The sequence below is a fragment of the Aquarana catesbeiana genome, linkage group LG07 (assembly GCF_042186555.1).
Source record: "Aquarana catesbeiana isolate 2022-GZ linkage group LG07, ASM4218655v1, whole genome shotgun sequence".
In the NCBI taxonomy this organism is placed as follows: Eukaryota; Metazoa; Chordata; class Amphibia; order Anura; family Ranidae; genus Aquarana; species Aquarana catesbeiana.
Genome location: NC_133330.1, coordinates 26594644 through 26619141, shown reverse-complemented (window position 1 = coordinate 26619141; position 24498 = coordinate 26594644). Strand labels below are relative to the sequence as shown.

General features: G+C 45.3%; 1 protein-coding gene across 2 annotated transcripts in view; it reads right to left on the bottom strand.

Annotated features, from left to right (window-relative positions):
• Positions 1-4040: 4040 nt before the first annotated feature.
• LOC141102806 (uncharacterized) overlaps positions 4041-24498 on the bottom strand; it is a 23447-nt gene continuing 2989 nt past the window's right edge. For both annotated transcript variants that reach the window (XM_073591828.1, XM_073591829.1), the window contains exons 2-12: positions 22543-22676; positions 20490-20758; positions 19159-19236; positions 17430-17604; positions 16145-16284; positions 15651-15728; positions 13097-13250; positions 12132-12412; positions 11656-11733; positions 4689-4784; positions 4041-4238 (exon numbers count right to left, since the gene is read on the bottom strand). In XM_073591828.1, the coding sequence (XP_073447929.1) occupies positions 4220-4238; positions 4689-4784; positions 11656-11733; positions 12132-12412; positions 13097-13250; positions 15651-15728; positions 16145-16284; positions 17430-17604; positions 19159-19236; positions 20490-20758; positions 22543-22676 (1502 nt within the window). In that variant the 3' untranslated portion in view covers positions 4041-4219. The remainder of the gene's footprint in view (positions 4239-4688; positions 4785-11655; positions 11734-12131; positions 12413-13096; positions 13251-15650; positions 15729-16144; positions 16285-17429; positions 17605-19158; positions 19237-20489; positions 20759-22542; positions 22677-24498) is intronic.

Sequence of the window (24498 nt, the reverse complement as noted above, 5' to 3'; positions counted from 1 at the left end):
CGGGGGACCCGTGGGTGGGCAATGCCTGAGTGGGTCTTTTGGCCCACCCGGCGGCGGCATGTTTTTGGCCGCTGCCGCCTGGGGTCCTGAAGTTGCAGGTAAAGAAACCTTGTTGTTTGATTAGAGTTACTTTTATACTCTTCTTGGTTGTTTTCCTTTTTTTTATGCTCCTTCCCATATACATTGTTAACAGAAGGGCTTCACATGGTTCCTAAAGATTGAATCATTATCAGATTTTATTTTATTTTATTTTTTTCTTTGTTTAGGCTCTGTGCTAACATACTGTTTAACTTGTAATTATTTTTCTATGAACCGGCCGGTGGTTCCAGCGGACCACTGCTCCCCCTATGAGTAGGTACTTGGCTGCGACGAAAGTCTGGGCCAACGACCCACTCCAACGTGAACCTCAGAGTTCACAACTTGATGCAATTTGGTTTACATTACACGCCCTACTTCATATATATTTCAGTAAATTTAAACCACATGCTCTCTTTTTTTCTCTCCTGTCTCTTGCTACTTTCTCTCTCCTCTCCCCCCCCACTCTCCCCTTTTGGTCCCCGGGGTTCGCGAATGGAGTTTTATATAGCAGCACACCCTTGATTCCATGACCCTCCACTGGTTATCCCTGAATGTTCAGGGCATGAACTCTCCTCAAAAGAGGGTCAAGATATTCAAATATCTCAAACAACAAAAGATAGACATTGCGTGCCTACAGGAAACGCATTTCTCTTCCACTTCCTGCCCTAAATACTTTGCCGCAGACTACCCCCAGGTCTATTTAGCTAACGGCCCTACCAAGCAAAGAGGAGTCCTGATTGCTATACACAAATCTGTTCCGTTTGTTTGCAGTAAACAGATCGCTGACCCAGATGGCAGGTATTTAATAGTTCAAGGCACAGTTCAAGACAATGATGTAACCATAATGTCTTACTATGCCCCAAATAGAAACCCGGGACCCTTCTTGACCCACATCTGTTCTCTCTTGAAGTCGCACCAGAAGGGTACCCTCCTGCTAGCAGGAGATTCTAATGTGTCATTGAATCCCTCTATCGACAACTACCCACTGGATCATAAGTCTCCCTCCCCTGCCGCCAAAATATTTAAATACTCCCTACAATCTCACGACCTAGTAGACGTGTGGAGGGAATTGCACCCCCGGGGTAGGGACTTCACCCACTACTCACATCCCCATAACTCTCACTCTAGAATAGATCACATGTTTGTGCTAAGAAAACACCTCTCACTAGTAGATTCATGCTCTGTGCTTGCCACTCCATGGACAGACCATGACCCTATTGTAACAGTGCTCCACTCTATTCTGAGCAAACCCCAACACTCCCCCTGGATCATGAATGACTCTCTCCTCTCCTTCAAAGACATTTTTAAAGATATCCAAGACACCTCCGAGGAATATTTTAAACTTAATGTAGGGTCGGTCTCATCCCCGGTCACACTTTGGGAAGCTTATAAAGCAGTCCTTCGAGGCCACGTAATTAGGATCGCATCCCGACGTAAACGGGAAAGGGCGCAAGTCCGCCGAACGTTAGAGCACCAACTGGAGACCTTTTCCGAGTCCTTTAAACAATCTCCCACTCCGGATAATCGCAGGCTCCTTGATAAGGCTCGTACAGATTTAGACTTATGCTTAACAGATGACGCAGAGCGCACACTACGCTGGGCCAGACAAAAATGGTATGCCAAGGCCAATAAACCCAACGCAATGTTGTCCAATAGATTACGTACCTTCACCCCGAAATTCACTCCCATCACCCTGCGCACTCGCCACAACATCCTAACGGGAAACCCACAACGTGTTCTAGATGAATTTAGATACCGTCTCACAAAACTTTACTCATCTCCTGACCATCCTTCCCCCCAATCCCCCAATGACTTTCTGACAAATCTTTCTTTACCTTCTCTATCTGAGACCCACAAATCACTCATGGACCGAGACATTCAAGTCTCAGAAGTCCTTCAATGTATTAAAGAACTGAAAGTAGGTAAAAGACCAGGCCCTGATGGTTTCTCGGCTCTTTAATATCGGAAATTAGCTGATGTCATCGCTCCCCACCTCACAAATATGTATAACTCGGTTAAAGATGGTCGTTCTTTCACACCAAATCTACTAACAGCCAACATAGTGATGATCCCCAAGCCTGACAAAGACCACTCCTCCTGGGCCAACTTTAGGCCAATCTCCCTGATCAACATAGACATGAAGGTTTTGACAAAAATTCTGACCAAACGCCTTAACTCCTTCCTTCCACGGCTAATAAAAAATACCAGGTGGGCTTTGTCCCAGGGAGACAGGCCGGTGACGCTATCCGACGCCTCCTACAAATACAACACATTGTACACAACAGATCTCTGGAGACAATGTTTTTGTCTCTGGACATTACTAAAGCTTTCGACACCCTGTCCTGGCCCTATCTTATACAGGTATTAAACCGCTATGGGTTTGGTGCGTCCTTTATGAAATGGGTTATAGCTATTTATGACACCCCCCAAGCTAAAGTGAAATATTATGGATTTGAGTCACCCACCTTTCCTATCCTAAGAGGGACCCGTCAGGGCTGCCCCCTCTCTCCACTTCTATTTATACTAGCACTGGAACCTCTGGGAGTGAGAATTGGGGAAAAAACTAGATCCAGAAGACTGGCAGGCCATGACTGCTGCTATATCCAAATGCTCCAAGAATGTGTTACATCTAGAAAACGCTTACAAAATACTCTATCGATGGTATTATACCCCAGCTAGACTTGCGAGCTTTATTCCATCCTATTCCCCCTTATGCTTTCGTGGGTGTACCCAGGAGGGAACAATGGCACATATCTGGTGGAAATGTCCCAAGGTTTGCAGACTGTGGGTCAGAATCTATGCTCTTCTCCGTAACCTCTTCAATACAAACATAAGAAGGGACCCCTATGAAGCTCTCTTGGGGAAACCAATCATAGAATTATTGAGACCGGAACGCCAACTGGCGTCACATATTTTTACTGCAACTAAATTGACCATAGCAAAGGCTTGGAAAACCCCAGTTCTCAGCTTTGAAGCAGTTAAAAATCGTGTAAATGATATTATGATTAATGAAAAATTGACAGCTGTCCTATCTGACACACATGATAAATTCCTTCGGACATGGCAGCCTTGGGTGTCTCAAGTCCACCCTTCTAGATTTGATCCTGTGCTACTCTCGCTTTGAGATGCCTCCGTCCTCCAGCCCCGGGGACCCCCCCTCCCCCCTCTCCCTCCATCCTCTTCTTCTTCTCTCTCCTCTGCTACACTATTTTCTTTCCTCTTTCCTTGGCCTTTCCTTTTTCGAATCTCCCTTCTTATATTCTATATCGCGATTTCTCTGATTTACAGACCAACCTCTGTCAGGTTGGACAACTGATGAGCAACCGTTCTGAAGACATGAAAAATTACTATTCAGCGCCATATGGTCTTTTTCATTAAGACACTAAACATCCATAGTCTATCCAATCTGTAATGGGTATTTTTCTAATCTTAAGCACCCCTTGCAATGATTCATCAGGTTGATATATTCATAAAATCCGCAGACCTCATGTAAACTCTCCTGAACCTCAAGACCGTGTAAGATTTGTTATGTCTAATATTGTTATGCCTGTTATATATCCGCAATCTTATTGCAGATGTGCTTACATGGTGTGCTCACCATTGTTTTTTGTATTTTTCTTGACGATTTTTATGTTTAATAAAAACCTTTGTACAAGAAAAAGCTGTAAAGACAGCACATAAGTTAATCACAGGTGGTCCCAGTAGAGGGGCGAGTCGCTTCCAGGGTTCACAGAGAGTGATGGTGTCACAAATTTATACTCTGCCCTACGTGTTTTGCTAGATCAATCATCTTCCCCCAAAGATGCTATGTGTAGCAAGATGCGTAGGGCGGAGTCTAAGTTTGTGAACCTTGAAGCAGCCTGTCCCCTCTACTGGGATCCCCCGAAGATTCTATTTGTAGCGAAAAGCATAGGGTGGAGTCTAAAATGTAACAACAGTTTAAAAAGAAGTAAAAACAGCCATGCATTTTGCTACATATAGCATCTTTCCGCAAAAAGATGCCATTTATGCTGTTTTTTATTGTTGTTTTTAACTGACGTCACAAATTTAGATTCCGCCCTATATGTTGGTGGTATCTTGCAGCAGCGTCTCCTTTTTCCCTTTCACGTCCTCTTGCTCCTTTCTTCTGCTCTTCTCTTCTTTACATCGCGATGGAATCTCTAAAAAAAAAAAAAAAAAGTTAGGTTGATGTACATTTTAAAGTGGAATTACATTTAAAACTTTGTTTCTCGGTTAGTTTCCTATCAGGTGTGGAGGGGGCATGCCATCTCCTAATAGAAACCCAATGGACAAATGAAGCAACATTATTAGTTTTGGATAGAACAGGGAAGGCTTTTACTCCCTATTAGGTCTAGTCCCTGCTAAGGAGATTTCCTTTACTTCCTGAATTGGAGCTGCAACAGGAAGTGAGAAGAAATCTCCCTAAAGAGAGCGGAATTCCCACCTTAGACTGCAGTTCCCAGAACATTGGATGATCCACCTTCAGCTCTTGTTCTAATTACAACTCTAAAATTTAGAATTGTCACCAGAACAAATAAAGGGGGAATCTCCCCAGAGGTGACACAGACTGCAACGGATCAAATTTTACCTTTCTGTTGGAGGATACTTACTGTTGTGGTGTTGCTGCTCCCAGCCTTTTTAAGACTTGGCTTTCTCTCTGGACATCTTTCTGGACTTTTTTCTTCTCTTCTTCACTGCAAAGAATCCTGTAAGAAAAAGTTTAATTTAACCACTTTAAGACCAGGCCTATTTTTCAAACTTGTTGTTTACGTTAAAATAATTTTTTTTTTGCTAGAAAATTACTTAGAACCCCCACACATTATAATAGGATTTTTTATTACAGCTTACCTGTAAAATCCTTTTCTTTCGACGGACATCACGGGACACAGAGCCACAGTAATTACTGATGGGTTATAGGGTATCACTAGGTATTGGACACTGGTCACACCCTAATCAGGAAGTTCAACCCCCTATATAACCCCTCCCCTTCCAGGGATACCTCAGTTTTGTAGCAAAGCAGTATAGGTGTATTAGAAGAGGGGCGGGACCTCTGTGTCCCGTGATGTCCGTCGAAAGAAAAGGATTTTACAGGTAAGCTGTAATAAAAAATCCTATTTTCTTTTCTCGGACATCACGGGACACAGAGCCACAGTAATTACTGATGGGATGTCCCAAAGCAATGCCAACTGAGGGGGGGGGGAATCACAACCAAGTAGGGTGCTATCAGACCTGAGGACCTTGTACCGCTGTCTGCAGCACACTACGCCCAAAGGCGATATCCTCATGCCTTCTCACATCCACCTGATAGAATCTGGTGAATGTATGAACTGAAGACCAGGTTGCGGCCTTGCAGATCTGAGCCATAGAGGCCCAGTGATGCACTGCCCAAGAAGCACCAATAGCCCTTGTGGAATGTGCCTTGATCTGAAATGGGGGAACCTTCCGTTTCAAACCGTAAGCTTGAATAATCAACTGTCGAATCCATTTAGAAATGGTCGCTTTTGACGCTGCCTGTCCTCTATTGGGACCCTCCGGCAGCACGAACAAGACATCCGTCTTGTGAATCTGAGCAGTTGCCTCCAGATAGGTCTTGACTGCTCTTACTACATCCAAAGAATGTAATGACCTTTCTTCCGAAGAACAAGGTTCTGGAAAAAAGGAAGGTAGCACAATGTCTTGGTTTAGATGAAAATCTGAAACCACCTTCGGTAAAAAACTAGGATGAGGGCGCAGTACCACTCTATCCTTGTGTATAATCAAGTAAGGCTCTTTACAGGAAAGAGCTGCTATTTCTGATACTCTTCTAGCAGAAGAGATAGCTACCAGGAAAATTAGTTTCCTCGTCAGTAAGACCAAAGGAATCCTACGTATTGGTTCAAAAGGTTGTTTTTGTAACACCGATAGAACCAAGTTCAAGTCCCAGGGGTTTAGGGGCGCCCTAACCGGAGGATTAAGACGCATCACCCCCTGTATAAAGTTTCGGATCAGAGAATGCGAAGCAAGCGGCCGTTGAAACAACACTGATAAGGCCAACACCTGTCCCTTGATGGTACTCAAGGCCAGCTTCATCTCTAATCCTAATTGTAGAAAATTCAGAATTCTACCTATGACATATTTCCTGGGATGCCAACCCCTGGATTCACACCAGGATACATAAGCTTTCCAGACTCTATGATAAATCATTCTGGAAGCTGGCTTCCTTGCATTGATCAAGGTAGATATGACAGGACCTGAAAGCCCACGATTTTTCAGAACGTGGGATTCAATAGCCCACCCGTCAAATCTAGCATTTGTAAGGCATGCTGGAACACCGGACCTTGAGCTAAGAGGTCTGGGTGTATCGGTAGGGTCCACCGGGAACCCACCATCATCCCTGCTATTTCTGCTTATCAGGTTCTTCTGGACCAAACGGGGGCCACCAGAAGTGCCGACTTCCCTTCTTGCCTGAGTCTGCGAAGGAGCCGTGGCAGTAGCAGAATGGGAGGGAATGCATAAATCGGTGAGAACCGATGCCACGGAATCACCAACGCATCCGTCCTGCCTGCAAGAGGATCCCAGGCAACCGGTAGGAAGGATTTCCCCTTCTGTAGGTTTTCGGGTATGAGCCGTCAACTGAGGCTCTAACGCATGGCATGCGATAGGTGCATTGGAAAGTTTCATGCCTGCACCTTCCTGTTCCAGGTCAACAGAATACTGTGTTGCAACAGTTCTGCTTGGAACTGGGCATAGGGAACTGCTTCGAATGAAGCCACCATCTTCCCCTGCAGCCTCATATAAAGGCGGACAGAAAGACCCTTCTTGGCCCTGACTGTCAGAATCAGCTCCCTTATGCCGCGTACACACGAGCGGACTTTACGGCGGACTTTGCCCGGCGGACTGGATTTCGTCGGACAATTCGATGTGTGTGGGCTCCAGCGGACTTTGTTTTCTCAAAAGTTGGACGGACTTAGATTTTAAACTTGTTTAAAATTTATCCGTTGAAATCGAGTCCGGTCGAAAAGTCCGCTCGTCTGTATGCTAGTTCGACGGACAAAAAGGCACGCTAGGGCAGCTATTGGCTACTGGCTATGAACTTCCTTGTTTTAGTCCGGTCGTACGTCATCACGTACGAATTCGACGGACTTTGGTGGATTGTGTGTAGGCAAGTCCGTTCATTCACAAAGTCCGTCGGAAAGTACGTCGAAAAATCCGCCGGGCAAAGTCCGCCGTAAAGTCCGACCGTGTGTACGCGGCATTAGAGCAGTGATCTTTGCCTGCAGACACTTCAGTTAAGCAGGAAAACTGGGCACATATAGGCCTGCATCTCTGATGCCTATTGATATCAGAAATTCTCCTCCCTGCAGGACGGAGATTACTGTCTGAATTGATTCCAAACGAAAGGACTGCATCCTTGGGAATCGTTTCAGATCTCTCAAATCCAAAATGGGTCTGTCGCCCCCATTTGGTTTTCGGACCATAGAAAGATTGGAACAGAGTCTCAATCCTTGATCCTTTGTGGGAACCACCACAATGACCTCTTGCGACAAAAGTCGCTTTATCGCTAGAAGGAGCGACTGCTTCTCTTCTGGCTTTCTGGGAACACCTGATCTGAGGAAACGAGGAGAGGGACATTCTTGGAACTCCAGTCTGTACCCTAAGGTTACCGTGGAGATCACCCATCTGTCCTGGAAGTCCTTCTGCCAGGGCCCTGAGAGCTGCAGCAGTCTTTCCCCCCACTCGAGCGAGCGGGGCGCCCCTTCATGAAGAGGTCTTAGTGTCTTGCTTAGAAGACCTTTTCCCCCAGGATTTCTTGTATCCCTGGGGTTGACTCTTGTTTCTTGCCCCAGACGGAGGAGACCGTCGTGACTGCCTGGAGGCTGATGCCCCTGGCGCTGGGGAAAGAGTCCGTTTAAAGGAGGGACGCTTACTCTTCTTCTTATCAGGTAAGAGAGTGCTTTTCCCACAGGAGATCGTCTTGATATAATTATCCAAGTCCTCTCCAAACAACCTTTCACCACGGAAGGGAAACCCAGCTAGAAGCTTCTTACATGGTGCTTCGGCTGACCAGTTTTTCAACCATAAGATTCTACGTATATGCACCAACCCAAGCAAGAGGCGAGAGGTTTGCACGATAGAATCTCTAATGGCGTCAACAGCATAACATAAAGCCGCAGGAAGGTTAGCAAACCCCTGGGCCTGCTGTTCAGGTAATACTTTGATGACCTGCTTAACATGGTCTCTTAAGTATTGACAGACTCCAATCGCTGCTATTGCAGGTTGGGCCACTGATCCTGCTAAAGAGAACATATCTTTCAATAAGAAGTCCATCCTTTTATCCACAGGATCTTTGAGCATCTGAGCGTTGTCTACAGGACAAGTCAGATTACTATTTACAGAGGAAATGGCGGCATCAATGGCCGGTATTCCCCACCTCTTAATAAACTTTTCTTCCATAGGATAAAGTGTAGAAAACTTTCTCGGCGGAAGAAATCGCTTATCTGGGTGATCCCACTCAGAATAAAGCAGCTTTTCAAGTAAATTATGAACAGGAAAAGCATGTGCTGCTTGGAAAGGTTTCAGTGACCCCAAAGCAGAAGAGGTTTCTGTAGTAGTTTCAGGTATGGGCAACTTAAATGTGGAACGGACCAAACCAGTGAGGATCTGCACTAAGACTTTCTCCTCTTGGGAAGTCGCAGAGGGTCGCTCTCCACCTGAATCCTCCGAAGAGGAATCATCTGTCCCATCCCGATCCTCTGAAAGGGATTCATCTCCTTTATCCCAGAGCTCCTCTGACTGAGGGTCTTGGGGAGCAGAGGAAGGCCTTGTGCGTTTTCTTTCACTGAGTGAAGATGTAATCGCGGCCATTAGTTTTTTCTCTAATCCAGAGATGGTTGAGGAAAAAACTTCTTGTGTAATATACACAGGGGCTGAAGTGCCGGCAGCAGATGTAGCCCCTAACCCCAATGGCTCTCCCTGTCCAGCTGCCCCTGGTCCCTCAGGAGGGGATGGTGTAGCAGACAGGGGGTCCTCAGAACCTGAACGAGACCCCCTAGTGCCTCTGGTTCTTGGGGTGCTTGAACCTCTTCTACCCATAGTGCAAAGCAACAAGGTGTGAGGTATCAAAAACGAACACTGACTGCTGAGCGATGTAGTCTGGCTAAAAGCCTTGCTACCAAATGCCCAATCCGGTGTTCTTTAGTGAATGCAGCCTAGGGGAATGCCTGTGTCCCCCCTTACATGTGACTGTCAGCTCTGTGTCTCTCCAAAGCTCAGAGCACCTGTACAGTGTGCTTTAAATAGCCATGCTTTCTGGCACTGTGGGCGTCTGGGCACGCTGACGCTGTGCTGACGCCCCGCCCCCCCTCCCCCCCCCTCGTTTTTGAAAAACGAGCGCTTCCCGCGCGAGCCGACCCTTTCTGACAATCCTGAAGGGAGGCTGGGGTTGGGGGAATAAGGAGGAGGCCGGCAGTGATGGGCCCTGCATCGCAATGCGGCTTCGGTAGCGGCGGCGGTAGCGGCTGTGACAGTGCGGTCTCACCCGCCTTACAGCATACCTGAGCCTTTCCCTAGCCTGGGGGGACCATCCCAGCAGAGAAAACCCCCCACCATCTACCTTTGGAGCTGGAGGAAGAGCCAGTACAGCGGACGCTGAGACAGATCAAACATGAGAAGGTTTGTGCTCTTGGCCGCCCCCGGTGGTCACAATAGGCACAGCATGCATTCACCTTAAAGGAGAAAAGCCACTAGAATTAAAATTCTGTGGAATCTCCTCTTACCTTATCCAGGCCGCAGGGTTCAGTTTACACAGACCCAGCCTTCGCCTCTCACGGTGGGCTCCATTTGTGAAAAACCGTCAGAGACTGGGGCCCCCATCAGTAGGGGGATCCTTCAGTTCTGGGCCTGTAAAGCACCTCGCCAGAAATTAGGAAGTTTAAAGCCATTTTCTGATCCGCGGGTCCAGCTCTCTAAAAAGAGAAGCGTTACAGGTAAAACCTCGTTTCTTCGGATACGAGGCCCGGGTACCATCCAATTCGGCCATGAAAAGACACTTTGAATGGATCCGGTCGCCTGACTTGCCCCAGTATAGGATCTTAGAATATTCCTTTTGGAGCTTCAGCACAGGACATCTTTACACGTCCAACACCTAAGACACTGGTGTAAAAACTGAGGTATCCCTGGAAGGGGAGGGGTTATATAGGGGGTTGAACTTCCTGATTAGGGTGTGACCAGTGTCCAATACCTAGTGATACCCTATAACCCATCAGTAATTACTGTGGCTCTGTGTCCCGTGATGTCCGAGAAAAGAAATATATTTTTTCTACCACCCTAGAGAATAAAATGACGGTCGTTGCACTACTTTCTGTCAGGGGCGGACTGATAACTCATGGCGCCCCCGGGCAATAGGAGATTATGGGGCCCCCAGGCAATCAGAGATTATGGGGCCACACAGTATACACACACACAGTATACACATACATGTTCACACAGTATACACAGACAGATGTAAAAAAAACACAGATTTATACATATTGTCCCTGGTTTTACTGAGGCTGGCAACCCTGATGGGGCCCCCTAGTGGCCCAGGGCCCGCGGGCAGTGCCCAAGTGGCTCAGTGGTCAGTCCGCCCCTGCTTTCTGTCACACAGTATTTGCGCAGCGGTCTTACAAGCGCACTTTCTGTGGAAAAAATACACTTTTTTGAATAAAAATTAAGCCAACAGTAAAGTTAGCCCAATTTTTTTTTATACTGTGAAAGATAATGTTACCCCAGGTAAATTGATACCCAACACGTCACGCTTCAACATTGCGGCCGCTCGTGAAATGGCGACAAACTTTTATCCTTAAAATCTCCATATGCGACGTTTAAAAAATTCTACAGGTTGCGTGTTTTGAGTTACAGAGGAGGTCTAGGGCTATAATTATTGCTCTCGCTCTAACGATCGTGGCGACACCTCGCATGTGTGGTTTGAACACCGTTTTCATATGCTGGAATGCTGGAATGGGGCGTGTTAAAAAAAATTTTTTTTTTCTTTCTTATTTATTTAACTTTTTATTTATTATTTTTACATCGTTCTTTAAAAAAAAAATGGTGTCACTTTTATTCCTATTATAAGGAATGTAAACATCCCTTGTAATAGAAAAAAAGCACGACAGGACCTCTTAAATATGAGATCTGGGGTCAAAAAGACCTCAGATCTCATATTTACGCTAAAATGCAATTTAAAAAAAAAAGAAACGTTGTTTGGAAAAAAAAATCTCCCTTTAGGATCTATGGACAGAAGTGACATTTATAAAATGTGGGCTACCTTGTGTAGCCTGTGCTTGTTCACGGCACAGCAGAGAGAAATCCATGATTGGCTTTCTCTTTTCTCTCACAAACTCCATTTATTCTTATTGTTCTCCGCCAACTCTGACTCCCGAAGCCGGCGGAGCGCAATGCACATTTGTAAAGCACATCGCTGGGTTCTATTAATGCTCAATGCTTTTGTTTTTTTGTTTTTTTAAGTGCCAATATCTCTGCTTTTTAAATACCACCCCCCCCCCCCCCCAAAAAAAAAATCCACTATAAATAAGACTACTAAAGGAGTTTCCTACTTACGAATCTCGTCTTTTTCCAGTGCAGGGGACGCCAATTTTGTTGATCATCCTGTGGGTGATCACTTGCTGCATTAGTTTCCTGATGATAAAGAAAGAAAGGTATATGAGATATCGGTTCTACACAAAAGAATATAACGGCTTCCAAACATTTCTGCTTAGTATGAGTTGAAAATATTTTTTATTTTACATTTATCTAATGTGTAATATTTTTTTTCTAATGTTTTATTATATTTATTTTTATGGATTTCCATAATTCCAGTTTTCTGATTTGAGTAATATGAAAGTCAGAGGGGCATGAAAAAGACCCCCCAATGATTCCTGTAATCTATACCCGGGGGTGTCTATAAGACATGTAGATGAACTAGTAACATATTTTCCTGCTGAAGTGTAATCCTCCATGAAGGCAATGTGACGGCTTCTATTGTCATTTATGTATTCTATGTGGTCTTATATGTACAAAGAAAAATGTGTACTTACCTCTTCTCCTCTGGGTCCTCGGTGTCTGTCATCTTTTCATACAGTTTCATCCTCTGAATTCTATCCCTCATCGCTTTAACCTTCCGTTCATTCTTTAACTTTGCCTCCACTTCTTCCCCCACTCTCCTTTTCTCCTCTTCATTGAAGGTGTTTGTCTCGTCCTTCTCCATTTTCTTTTCCTCCTCCATCACCAGCTTCTTCTCTTCAATTTTATCTTTCCCCTTCTCTTTTTCCACTGTCTCTTTCTGCTGGGCTGCTTCCTTCCGTAACGCGTGGATTTTCTATAAAAAGAAAAAAAAAAAAAAAAAAAGTTAGCTTAATATACAGATTTTAAATTGGAACTAAATTCCAAACTTTGTCTCTCGGTTGGCCGTTGGGTTTCCTATCAGGTGTGCAGGAGGCATGCAAACTCTTAATAGGAACCCAACGGCCAACTGAGGCTGGGTTCACACTGGAGATCGCAGCGGCTCACAGCAGGAGTCCGGTACATCTCCATTCAATGTGCAATTCGCACCGGAGCCGCTGCGGAGATGTGTGAACCAGCTCCATACAGAGCCGGTCACAATCTCCTGCTATTGCGAATTGGATGCGGAGAAAAATGCATCTAATTCACAATAGTGTGAACCCAACCTGAATCAGCATGGTTTAATAATTGTGGATAGAGTAGGGAAGGCTTAAACACCCTATCAGGTTGGGGTTTTTTTTGCAGTCTAGTCCCTGCTAGGGAGATTTCCCTTTACTTCCTCAATTGGAGACGCAACAGGAAGTGAGAAGAAATCTCCCTACAGTGAGGAAAATTCACATCTTAGACTGTAGTTCCCAGAACATTGGATGATCCGCCTTCAACTCTTGTTCTCATGACAAATCTACAATTTAGGATTGTCTCCCCGGGACACAGACTGCAAAAAAAAAAAAACTTGGCAGAAGATCTAATTTCAGCCAGCTTCCTGTTAGAGGATACTTACTTTTGTGATCTTCTTTCTCCCGGATGTTTTGTCCCCGAGTAGGTTTTCATTCTGGACTTTTTTCTCCCCTTTGCTGAAACTGTGGCTCCAGTGGAAAATATTCTTAAAATGATGGATTTTTTCCTCCTCGTGCTCCATTGCTATGGAAGGAATCCTGTAAGAGAAATTGTAATGTGAAATATTTAGTTTTGCTGAAAATTTGGGAACTAAAACAGAGAATGTATAAACTTTATATTCTACTAAAATGATGCCCATTAGTTAAAATCTCCTTTTTTTTCCTTAAACCTCCCCCTCCTTAAAGAGGAGGTCTGCCCACCGCTGCAAAAATGAAAAGCCAGCAGCTGCACATACTGCAGCTGTTGACTTTTAATAGTAAGACACTTCCCTGTCCTGGAGTCCAGCGATGTCGGCTCCGCAGCTGATGTTTCCATCAGCTGTCGGGTGCATTCCGCCTCCATTGAGAGTAAGGGAACCCTGCAGTGTAGCCCTATGGCTTCACGCCGGTAACCCTACTGCGCATGCGCGAGGCTTCGCTCCTCTCTCATACTGGCCCTGCGGCCGGGGAAGGAGGAGGGAGCCCGAGCGATGATGCAAATATCCGCGGCTGAGGCTCCCGGAAGTGGGGACAGGATACCTGTGAAAGACAGATATCCTGTCCCCCTTCCCCCCCGAAAGGTGCCAAATGTGGCACTGGAGGGGGGAAGGAGTACAATGAGCGGACGTTCCACTTTTGGGTGGAACTCTGCTTTAAGTGCATGTCTAGCCAAAATTTTTCTTTGCCTTGAATAGAGTAGGTAAGGGTTGGATCCCCTATTCAATTATGTGTTTCTTTTTTTGTTTTGTTGCTATCTGTGTCCTATTAGGGAGATTTCCTTTTACTTCCCATATTGGTGATCCTACAGGAAATGAGGACAAATCCCTCCAAAGTGAGGAGAAATCTCATCTTGGACAGATGTCACCACATTGTCCCCATTGGAAGATTTTTCCTCACCTTTTGCTGTCATGACAACCCTAAAATTTAGGATTCCCCCCTTACTTTGTGTCTTAGTGACAATGGTCACCAGGACATGTAGAGGGAAGAATCACCCCAGCAGGAACAGAGCTATAAATACTTGGCAGAGGGTCTAATACTTTCTTATGCTATCCCAAATAAAAATGAGTTTTGCCTTTACATATGCTTTGAAATGTAAGGTTATGTCTAGCGAGAGGGGTCTCTGGAGCATCATCATCCAAAAATTCTTAACACTAATGCCCCGTACACACGGTCGGATTTTCCGATGGAAAATGTCCGATCGGAGCGTGTTGTCGAAAATTCCGACCGTGTGTGGGCTCCATCGGACATTTTCCATCGGATTTTCCGACACACAAAGTTGGAGAGCAGGAGATAAAATTTTCCGACAACAAAATCCGTTGTTGGAAATTCCGATCGTGTGTACACAAATCCGACGGACAAAGTGCCACGCATGCTCAGAATAAATAAAGAGATGAAAGCTATTGGCCACTGCCCCGTTTATAGTCCCGATGTACGTGTTTTACGTCACCGCGTTTAGAACGATCGGATTTTCCGACAACTTTGTGCGACCGTGTGTAGACAAAACAAGTTTGAGCCAACATCCGTCGGAAAAAATCCTAGGATTTTGTTGTCGGAATGTCCGAACAAAGTCCGACCGTGTGTACGTCCTATTAGAGGTTCATTATAACAGAGCGGACAATGCTTTGCGCTCTCTCCGTTATACTATGTAGGGCTACACAATACCGTAACCTGCATTTTACAGCTCATTTATAAGATGTGGGCCGCCGTGTGTAGCCTGCACTGGTTCATGGTGTCCCCCCCCCCGGCTTGTCTCAGCAGAGAGAGATCCATGATTGGAGGAGAGCCAGTCATCTGACTTTTATCAGATCACCATACCGGGATCTCCTCCCAGCTTTCTCTTTTTTCTCTCACAAACTCCATTTATTCTTATTGTTCTCCGCCAACTGTCAGACTCGCGAAGCCGGTGGAGCGCAATGCACATTTGTAAAGCACATCGCTGGGCTCTAGTTATCTTCAATGCTCTTCTTTTTTAAGTGGCAATGACGCTGCATTTAAAAACTATTACGAAGAATTCTATTATTAAGAAGACTACTAAGTGAATTCTTAAAGGGGTTGTAAAGGTTCCTGTTTTTTTAGTGCTGCATCGAGAACACGCTGGATTTCGGCCCGGTCCTCTCGGCTCTTCATTGGGTAGATTGATAGAAGCGCAGCCATTTGGCTCGTGCTGCTGTCAATCAAAGCCAATAACGTGGGCGCTGGGGGGGCGGGGGCCGAGTCCTGCACTCGGTGGCTACGGACGCCTAATGCAGGACTCAGGAGCGCGCCCGCAAGGTAACCCCCCGGGAGAGCGCTTCTCCCAGGGGGTTATCTGAGACGGGGAGGAGCTAGGAGAGCCACCGGGAGACCCCAGAAAACACCATTCGGGGCCACTCTGTGCAAAACAAGCTGCACAGTGGAGATATGACATGTTTAATAATTTTAAAAAATAAAAATCGACCCTTTAGTGTCACTTTAACTTACCTGCGATGCATTTCCGCAGAACATGGAGAAGGAACTTTGTTGATGAGCTTGTGGGCGACCACTTGGTGCATGATTTCCCTGATGAGAAAGAAAGAAAAAGGTAGATTAGATATCGGTTCTACACATATATATGGATAAATATAACGGCTTCCAAACATTTTCACTTAATAGAGGAACTTGAAAAAAGCGTCACATAGAAGTTATATAAACTGGATATTGGAGGGGACTCTGCTTACTGATCAGTCCTATGGATCTCCATAATTCCAGTTCTCTAGTTTAATTAATATGAAAGTCAGAAAGGACATGAAAAGCTGCCCCCCCCCCCCCCCCCCAATGATTTCTGTTCTCTATACCCGGGGGTGTCTTTACAACACATAGATGAACTTAGTTACATGTTTTACTACTGAAATGTAAGAAAATGTGATGGCTTCAATTGTCATTGACATATTCTATGTGTTCTTAAAATATATTTCTATAGAAAAACGTGTACTTACCTCTTCTCCGCTGGGTCATTGGTGTCAGACAACTTTTCCATCAGTTTCATCCTCCAAGCTGCCACATTCTGGTGTTTCATATTCTTTGGTTCTTCCCGTGGCATTTCCTGTGATTCTTGGTTGGTATTCACGATTGCCACCTATAAAGAAAAAAAAATAAATAAACGTTAAGTTGATGTACAGATTTTAAAATGGAACAAAATTCCTAACTTTGTCTCTCAGTTGGCCGTTGGGTTTCCTATCAGGTATGGGGGTGGGGTTACGGAAACTCCTAATAGGAACCCAATGAACAACTGAAGCAGCATGATTTATTAATTTTGGATAGAGTAGGGGAGGCTGAAACCCCATCAATTTTTTTTTTCTACTCTATTTCCTGTTAGGGAGATTTCCTGATTTGGAGCTGCAACAGGAAGTGAGAAGAAATCTCCCTGAAGTGAGGGGAATTCCCATCTTAAAACAAAAACATATATATAGTGGAATATTTAGTGGAACTAAATTCCAAACTTTGTCTCTCGGTTGGCCGTTGGGTTTCCTATCAGGTGTGCAGGAGGCATGCCAACTCTTAATAGGAACCCAACGGCCAACTGAGGCTGGGTTCACACTGGAGATCGCAGCGGCTCACAGCAGGAGTCCGGTACGTCGCCATTCAATGTTTTAGGTCCGATTTCAGCCCGAATTTTGGGCTCAATTTGGACCAGAAACCGACCAAAAGACGCACAGGACTCCTGTGCAATTCGCATCGGAGCCGCTGCGGAGATGTGTGAATTGGCTCCATAGAGAGCCGGTCACAATCTCCTGCTATTGCAAATTGGATGCTAAAAAAGTTGATGTACAGATTTTGAAAATGGAACAAAAATTGCTAACTTTGTCTTTCGGTTGGCTGTTGGGTTTCCTATCAGGTATGGAGTGGTTACGGAAACTCCTAATAGGAGCCCAATGGACAACTGAAGCAGCATGGATTATTAATTTTGGATAGAGTAGGGAGCTCTGGAACTCCATCATTTTATTTTTCTAGTCTATTTCCTGTTAGGGAGATTTCCCTTTACTTCCTAATTTGGAGCTGCAACAGGAAGTAAGAAGAAATCTCCCTGAAGTGAGGGGAATTCCCATCTTAGTAAGTTCCCTGAACATTGGATGAACCACCTTCAACTCGCTTTCATGACAGCTCTAAAATTTAGAATCGTCACCATAACAAATGAAGGGGGAATCTCCCCAGCAGAAACACAGACTGCAATAAAAACTTGGCAGGGGATCTCATTTAAGCTTCCTGTTGGAGGTTACTTACTTTTGTGGTCTTGCTGCTCTCAGATGTTTTGTCCAGACAGAATAGTTTTCGAAAGCGTCTGAATAGGCTTTCCTTCTGGACTTTCTTCTCTTCTCTTGGAACATCGCTCCGTTCCAAGATCTTCTCACAATGCTGCATTTGGACTTCCTTTTCCTCCTCTGCTCTGGCAGGAATCCTGTAATTTCAATGCAAAATTATTTAGTTTTGCTAACATTTGGGGATTAAAGTGAACTAAAACAGAGATTGTATGAGCCTTATATTTTATTAAAATGATGCCCATTAGTTAAATTGGAGTTCCGCTTAAAAAAAAAAAATTCAAAAGTCAGCAGCTACAAGTACCGCAGCTATTGACTTTGAATAATCGGACACCTACCTGTCCCAGGGTCCAGTGATGCGGGGGATCGAAGCCCCGCTCGTCTCCCCCTCCACTCTGCGGCGTCGGCATTGTAACTGTGGGCGGCCGGCTGTGGCTTCACAGCAGGGCACCCACTGCGCATGCGCCTTGACTGACCGTGCAATCATCTGGGACCTGTGACATGTCCCAGATGATTGCCCAGAGGGAGGGGGTGAGAGGTGATCTTCCTTCCGGGGCCGAGGGTGCGCCAGAAGGAAGTGGGAGCTGGGACCCTCTGAAAAGGGTTTCTGCCCCCCCCCCCCAAAAAAAAAATGACATGCCAAATGTGGCATGTCAGTGGGTCACCTTCTTTTAAAGCGGAAGTTTCATTTTTTGGGTGGAATCTTCCCCTTTTTTTTCCTTAAACCTCCCCCCTCCTTAACTGCATGTCTATCCTAAACTGTTCTTTGCTTTGAATAGAGTAGGTAAGGGTTAGTTCCCCTATCCGCTTATTTTTTGCTATCTTCTTACTATTAGAGTTATTTGTTTTTGTTTTGTTTTTTTGCTATCTGTGTTCTATTAGGGAGATTTCCTTTTATTTCCCATATTGGTGATCCAACAGGAAATGAGAACAAATCTCCCCAAAGTGAGGAAAAATCTCATCTTGGACAGATGTCACCACATTGTCCCCATCGGAAGATTTTCCCTCGCCTCTTGCTGTCATCACAACTCTAAAATTCAGGATTTCCCCCTTACTTTGTGTCTCGGTGACAATGGTCACCAGGACATGTAGAGGGAAGAATCACCCCACCGGGGACACAGGCAGCTGTAAATACTTGGTGGAGGATCTAACACTTTCTCGCTCTACCTCAACTAAAAATAACAGAGTTTTAAATGGAAGGTTATGTCTAGTGATGAGGTCTCCAGAGCATCATCATCTGAAACAAAAAATGTCAATACTAAGGACTTGGAGTTATTTATAAGAGAGAGACGATGCTATGCGTTCTCCTTTATATAGGGCTACGCATACTGCAACCCGCATTTTACAGCCCATTTATAAAATGCGGGCCACTGGTTCATGGTGTTCCCTCCGCTTGTCTCAGCAGAGAGAGATCCATGATTGGAGGAGAGCCGGTCATCTGACTTTGACAGATCTCCATATCGGAATCTCCTCCCGGCTTTCTCTTTTCTCTCACAAACTCCATTTATTCCTATTGTTCTCCGCCAACTCTCAGACTCCCGAAGCCGGTGGAGCGCAATGCACATTTGTAAAGCATATGGCTGGGCTCTAGTTATCTTCAATGGTTTTTCTTTTTTAAGCGGCAATAACGCTGCATTTTAAATCTCTTCCAAATAATTCCATCATAGAGAAGACTAAGTGAATTTTTTACTTACCTGTTGCGCATTTCTGCAGGACATGAAGAAGGAACTTTGTTGATGAGCCTGTGGGCGACCACTTGGTGCATTAGTTTCCTGATGATAAAGAAAGAAAGAAAGGTTCATGAGATGTCGGTTCTACACAGAAGAATATAACGGCTTCCAAACATTTTCGCTTAGTAGAGGAACTTGTAAAAAGCGTCACATAGAAGTTATATAAAATCTAATTGGATATTGGGGGGGGGGGGGGGACTCTGTTTACTGATCAGTCCTATGGATCTCCATAATTCAGTGTTAATTTTGGCAGCAAATTTCGATAAAGTTTTAGCTTTAGTCTTGGGACTAAAATAGCATTTTAGTTTTAGTCCCATTTTAGTCTCCTGCAATTGTTTTTTAGTTTTAGTCGTATTTAGTTGACTAAATCTCCAGTACTCGCTATACGAGTGGTTTTAACCCTTTTTCGGCCGCCAGCGGGGGGTTAAAACCGCACTGCTAGCGGCCGAATACCGCGGTAAAACAGCGCTAAAAATAGCGCTGTTTTACCGCCGACGCCCCCTACCGCCCCAGTGTGAAAGCAGCCTAAGTCTTTTGACTAAAATGCCGTTTTAGTTTTAGTCCCATTTTAGTCTTTTGGCTAAAATGCCATTATAGTTTTAGTCATATTTTTAGTCATCTCAGTTGTTATAGTTTTAGTCGTATTTTAGTCGACTAAAATAGTATTCATTTAGTCGACTAAAATGTTTTAGTCGCCCCAATTAACACACTGCCATAATTCCAGTTCTTTAGTTTCAGTAATATGAAAGTCAGAGGGACATGAAAAGCCTCCCCCCCCTCAGTGATTTCTGTTCTCTATACCCGGGGGTCATGTAGATCAGTGGTTCTCAACCCTGTCCTCAAGTACCCCCAACAGGCCATGTTTTGGGAATTTCTCTTAGATAGAATAGCTGTCCAAAATACCAAGCCATTGACTCTGATTTTGAATTAAAGCACCTGTGCAAGATGAAGGAAAACCTGCAAACATGGCCTGTCGGTGGTACTTGAGGACAGAGGGTTGATGTAGAGGAACGAGTTCCATATTTTACTAAAGTGTAATCCTCCACAAAGGCGATGTGACGGCTTCAATTGTCATTGACAGATTCTATTTGGGGGGGGGGGGGGGGTATTCAATAAAACTGCATGGTGCAAAACCTGGTACAGCTCTGAATAGGAACCAATCAGCTTCCAGGTCTTATTGTCAAAGCTTGACTATACAAGCTGAAGTTAGAAGCTGATTGGCTGCCATGCACAGCTGCATTAATTTCCCCCTACATGTTCTTAAAATATATTTATATAGAAAAACGTGTACTTACCTTCTCCTTGCTGTTTTTTTGGTCTTAAACACCTTCAACATAATTTTTGTCCTTTGAGCTTTCAGATGTAGTTTTGCGTACTCAATTTCCTTTTTCCGCTTCTTCTCCTCCTTTTTCCGCTTCTTCTCCTCCTTTTTCCGCTTCTTAACCTCCTTTTCCCACTTCTTCCCCTCCTCTCTCCACTGTCTTCCTCCCTTCAGTGCCTTCTTTACTACGAAAGCTTTTAGGTTACACATTGCCTTTTCTTCGTATGTGTTCATGGTTGAAATCTATAACAAAAAAAAGACGGTAAGTTGATGTAAAGATTTTAACCGGTTCCCGACCGGCTAACGTAGATATACTGCTGCAGAATGGCTCTCCTGGGCGAAAACCCGTATGGGTGCGGCTTTTCCTTTAAGAGCCGCCAGAGGGCGAGCGCGCACGGCGTGGGGGACCCCATGCGCGTGGCCGGCGGTCCCCAGAAAGCCCCCCCTTACATCATGGTCCCCAGAGAGCCTCCTTCTTACATCTGAGTCCCCAGAGAGCCTCCTCCTTGCATCAGGGTCCCCAGAGAGCGTCCCCCTTGCATCAGGGTCCCCAGAGAGCGTCCCCCTTGCATCAGGGTCCCCAGAGAGCCTCCCCCTTGCATCAAGGTTCCCAGAGAGCCCCCCCTTACATTAGGGTCCCCAGAGAGCCTCCCCCTTAAATCAGGGTCCCCAGAGAGCCTCTCCCTTGCATCAGGGTCCCCAGAGAGCCCCCCTCCCCTTGGGGACCCCTGCAAAGACTCAGGGCTATGGGCCCCAGATTCGGGGCTATAGCCCCAAAAGCCACCCCTTAGCGACGCCACTGGTTAACCCCCTTCCCTACCAATGACATTTACACAGTAATCAGTGCATATTTATAGCACTGATCGCTGTATAAATGTCAATGGTCCCAAAAATATGTCAAAAGTGTCCGATCTGTCCACTGCAATGTTGCAGTCCCCCTAAAAATCACAGATCACCGCCATTTGGCAGTACTGTCCATGCATTTCCAATGGGCAGGGGGCGGTGGAGGAGCGCTGTATACACCCCTCCTCCACCGCACCAAAGATGCTGCTTGCAGGACTTTTTCTAACCTCCTGCAAGCGCACCGCCCCGGTGTGAAAGCGCTCGGGCTCTCACACTGGGGCTGCAGATGAGGCAATTTTCAGGCGCTTTACAGGCGCTATTTTTAGCGCTAAAGCGCCTGAAAAACGCCTCCAGTGTAAAAGGGGTCTTTATCATACCTCCCAACATTTTGAGATGGGAATGAGGGACACCTACTAGCAAATGTATGCAGGCATAGGACACACCCCCTGCCACACCCCCTTAAAGGAGAATTAACCAAAAAAAAAAAAAAGGTTAATTAAATCCACAAGGGACTTTTTTTTACCACTACTATTCCTTTATATTGGCTTTTAAAATTTACAAATGCAGCCATTTATAATTTGGATGAAAGGTTTAGCACTGGGAATCACTTTTTGAAAGATAAAAAGTGCATTTTATTAACTATATGGATCAGACCAACATGAGGGACAAATGACGGGGAAAGAGGGACATTGCTCCAAATCAGGGACAGTCCCTCGAAATCATTGACAGTCTCTCGAAATCAGGGACAGTTGGGAGTTATGGTCTTTATCTCTCAGTTGGCCGTTGGGTTTCCTATCAGGTGTGCAGGGGGCATGCAAACTCCTAATAGGAACCCAACGGATACCTGAAGCAGCATTATTATTTTTAGATAGAGTAGGGGAGGCTGAAACCCCATCAAGTTGTTTTTTTTTTTTCCTGCTAGGCTAGGGAGATTTCTCTTTACTTCCTGAATTGGAGATGCAACAGGAAGTCAGAAGAAATCTCCCTACAGTGAGAGGAATTCCCATCTTAGACTGCAGTTACCAGAACATTGGATGGTCCACCTTCAGCTCTTGTTCTCATGACAACTCTAAAAATTTAGGATTGTCACCAGAACAAATAAAGGAGGGATCTTACAGACTACATTACAGACTGTAAAAAAAAAAAATAATCAAATTTTACCTTCCCGGTTAGAGGATACTTACTTTTGTAGTTTTGCTACTCTCAAGTGCTTTAAAAAAGCCCGTAATTCTCTCTTCTTTCTCCTCAAGTGCTTTATAAAAGCTTGTGATTCTGTCTTCTATCTTCTCTTTAAAGCTGGAATGCTCTGCAAGAAATCCTGTAAGAGAAAGTGTAAATTTAATATATTTTGTTTTGATAACATTTTGGAATCAAAGTGAAATAAAACAGAGAATGTATGAGCTTTATATTTTACTAAAATGATGTCTATTAGTTCATATCTCCCTCGTGTTTCCTTATACCTTCCCTTCTTTAACTGCGTGTCTAGCCAAAACTTTTCTTTGCTTTGAATAGAGTGGGTATAGGGTTAGATCCCCGATTAAGTTATTTTTTTTTGTTATCTGCATACTATTAGACTGATTTCCTATTATTTCCCATCTTGGTGATGCTACAGGAAATGAGAGCAAATCTCCCCAAAGTGAGGGGAATTCTCATCTTGGACAGAAGCATAATTCCCAACTTTTTGAGATGGGAATGAGGGACACCTATCAGCAAAAGTATGCAGGCATAGGACACACCTCTTGCCACGCCCACTTAAAAGGGAATTGTACAATAAAACAAGATTGGTTAAACCTACAAGTGCTTTTTTTTACCACTACTATTCCTTTATATTGGCTTTGGAATTTACAAATGCAGCAATTTAGAAATCAGATGAAAGGTTTAGTGCTGGAAAACCCTTTTTGATAGATAAAAAGTGCATTTTATAAACATCTATATAGATCAGACCAAAATGAGGGACAAATGAGGAGGAATGAGGGACAGAGGGACATTGCTCCAAATCAGGGACAGTCCCTCGAAATCAGGGACACTTGGGAGCTATGCAGAAGCAAAGGTGTGCATTAGGGTGTTCATCAGGGGCGCACGGGTGCTGCTTCCAGCCCCCTAATCTACATGTAGGGTGCCGGACACATGGATTCCAATGGGGGGGGGACGGAGGGTGTTTGAAGCACATGATTAGAGCTAGAGGCCCTAATAGGCTTCAAAAAAAGGGGTGGGCTGGAGGGCGCCACCCAGTTGTGTGACAATAGTGAATGAATATTCGCTGTTCACACTGATCCTCCTCCCGGCCAATCAGGAAGCGGGTCCTAAGACCTGTCACTAGCTTGGCTGAAAGAACAGGCGATCCTATTGGACGCCTAGGAGGAGGAGGGAGGAGATGCATGGCAGAAGCAGCCGTGATGCAGAGAAGGAGGAAGCCGCCGCCCGCTGCCCACCGCCCGTAGGTACGCTGCCCGCCCACAACTTTAAATGGGTTAAGTGCGGGGCTGGATGACCGACCGTGAGACCCCTGGGGGGTGCGGGTGACCTGATCAACCGACAGCGAGGGGGGGTGCCACTGGTTCACCGGGGGGTGGGGGGGGGGTGGTTGTTTGCCGCCCCCTCCCCAAAAAGAAAAACACCAGCTGTCACTGGTGTGCACCCCATAGCTCAAACACACATGCCTTCCTCTACAGCTGCCCTGGAAAGTGAATTAACGAGAATTAATGTGCTCTGTGATGAGAGGCTTCCCGTTCATTCACAAACTGAAGTGTAGTAAACTTACTATGCTTCAGTTATGAAGGAACACAGCGAGTGATTGTGTTCATTTAGAAAAAGAAGGGGCTGGTAAATTACATATTCAGCAGTCCCTCCCCCCACTCTCCATTCTGAACCCCCCCCCCCCCCGTGCGCAGTGCAACGTGGAGGGAAGCCCAGGCGATAGGGGGAATCGGCACCGCATGCAGTGATTAGGGTGTGCCCAGGCACACCTGGCACACCCACTGTGCACACCTATGGACAGATGTTACCACATTGTCCCTGTTGGAAGATTTTCCCTCACCCCCTGCTGTCATGACAACTCTAAAATGAATGTAGGATTTGCCCTTACTTTGTGCCTCGGTGACAATGGTCACCAGGACATATGGAGGAACGTATCACCCCAG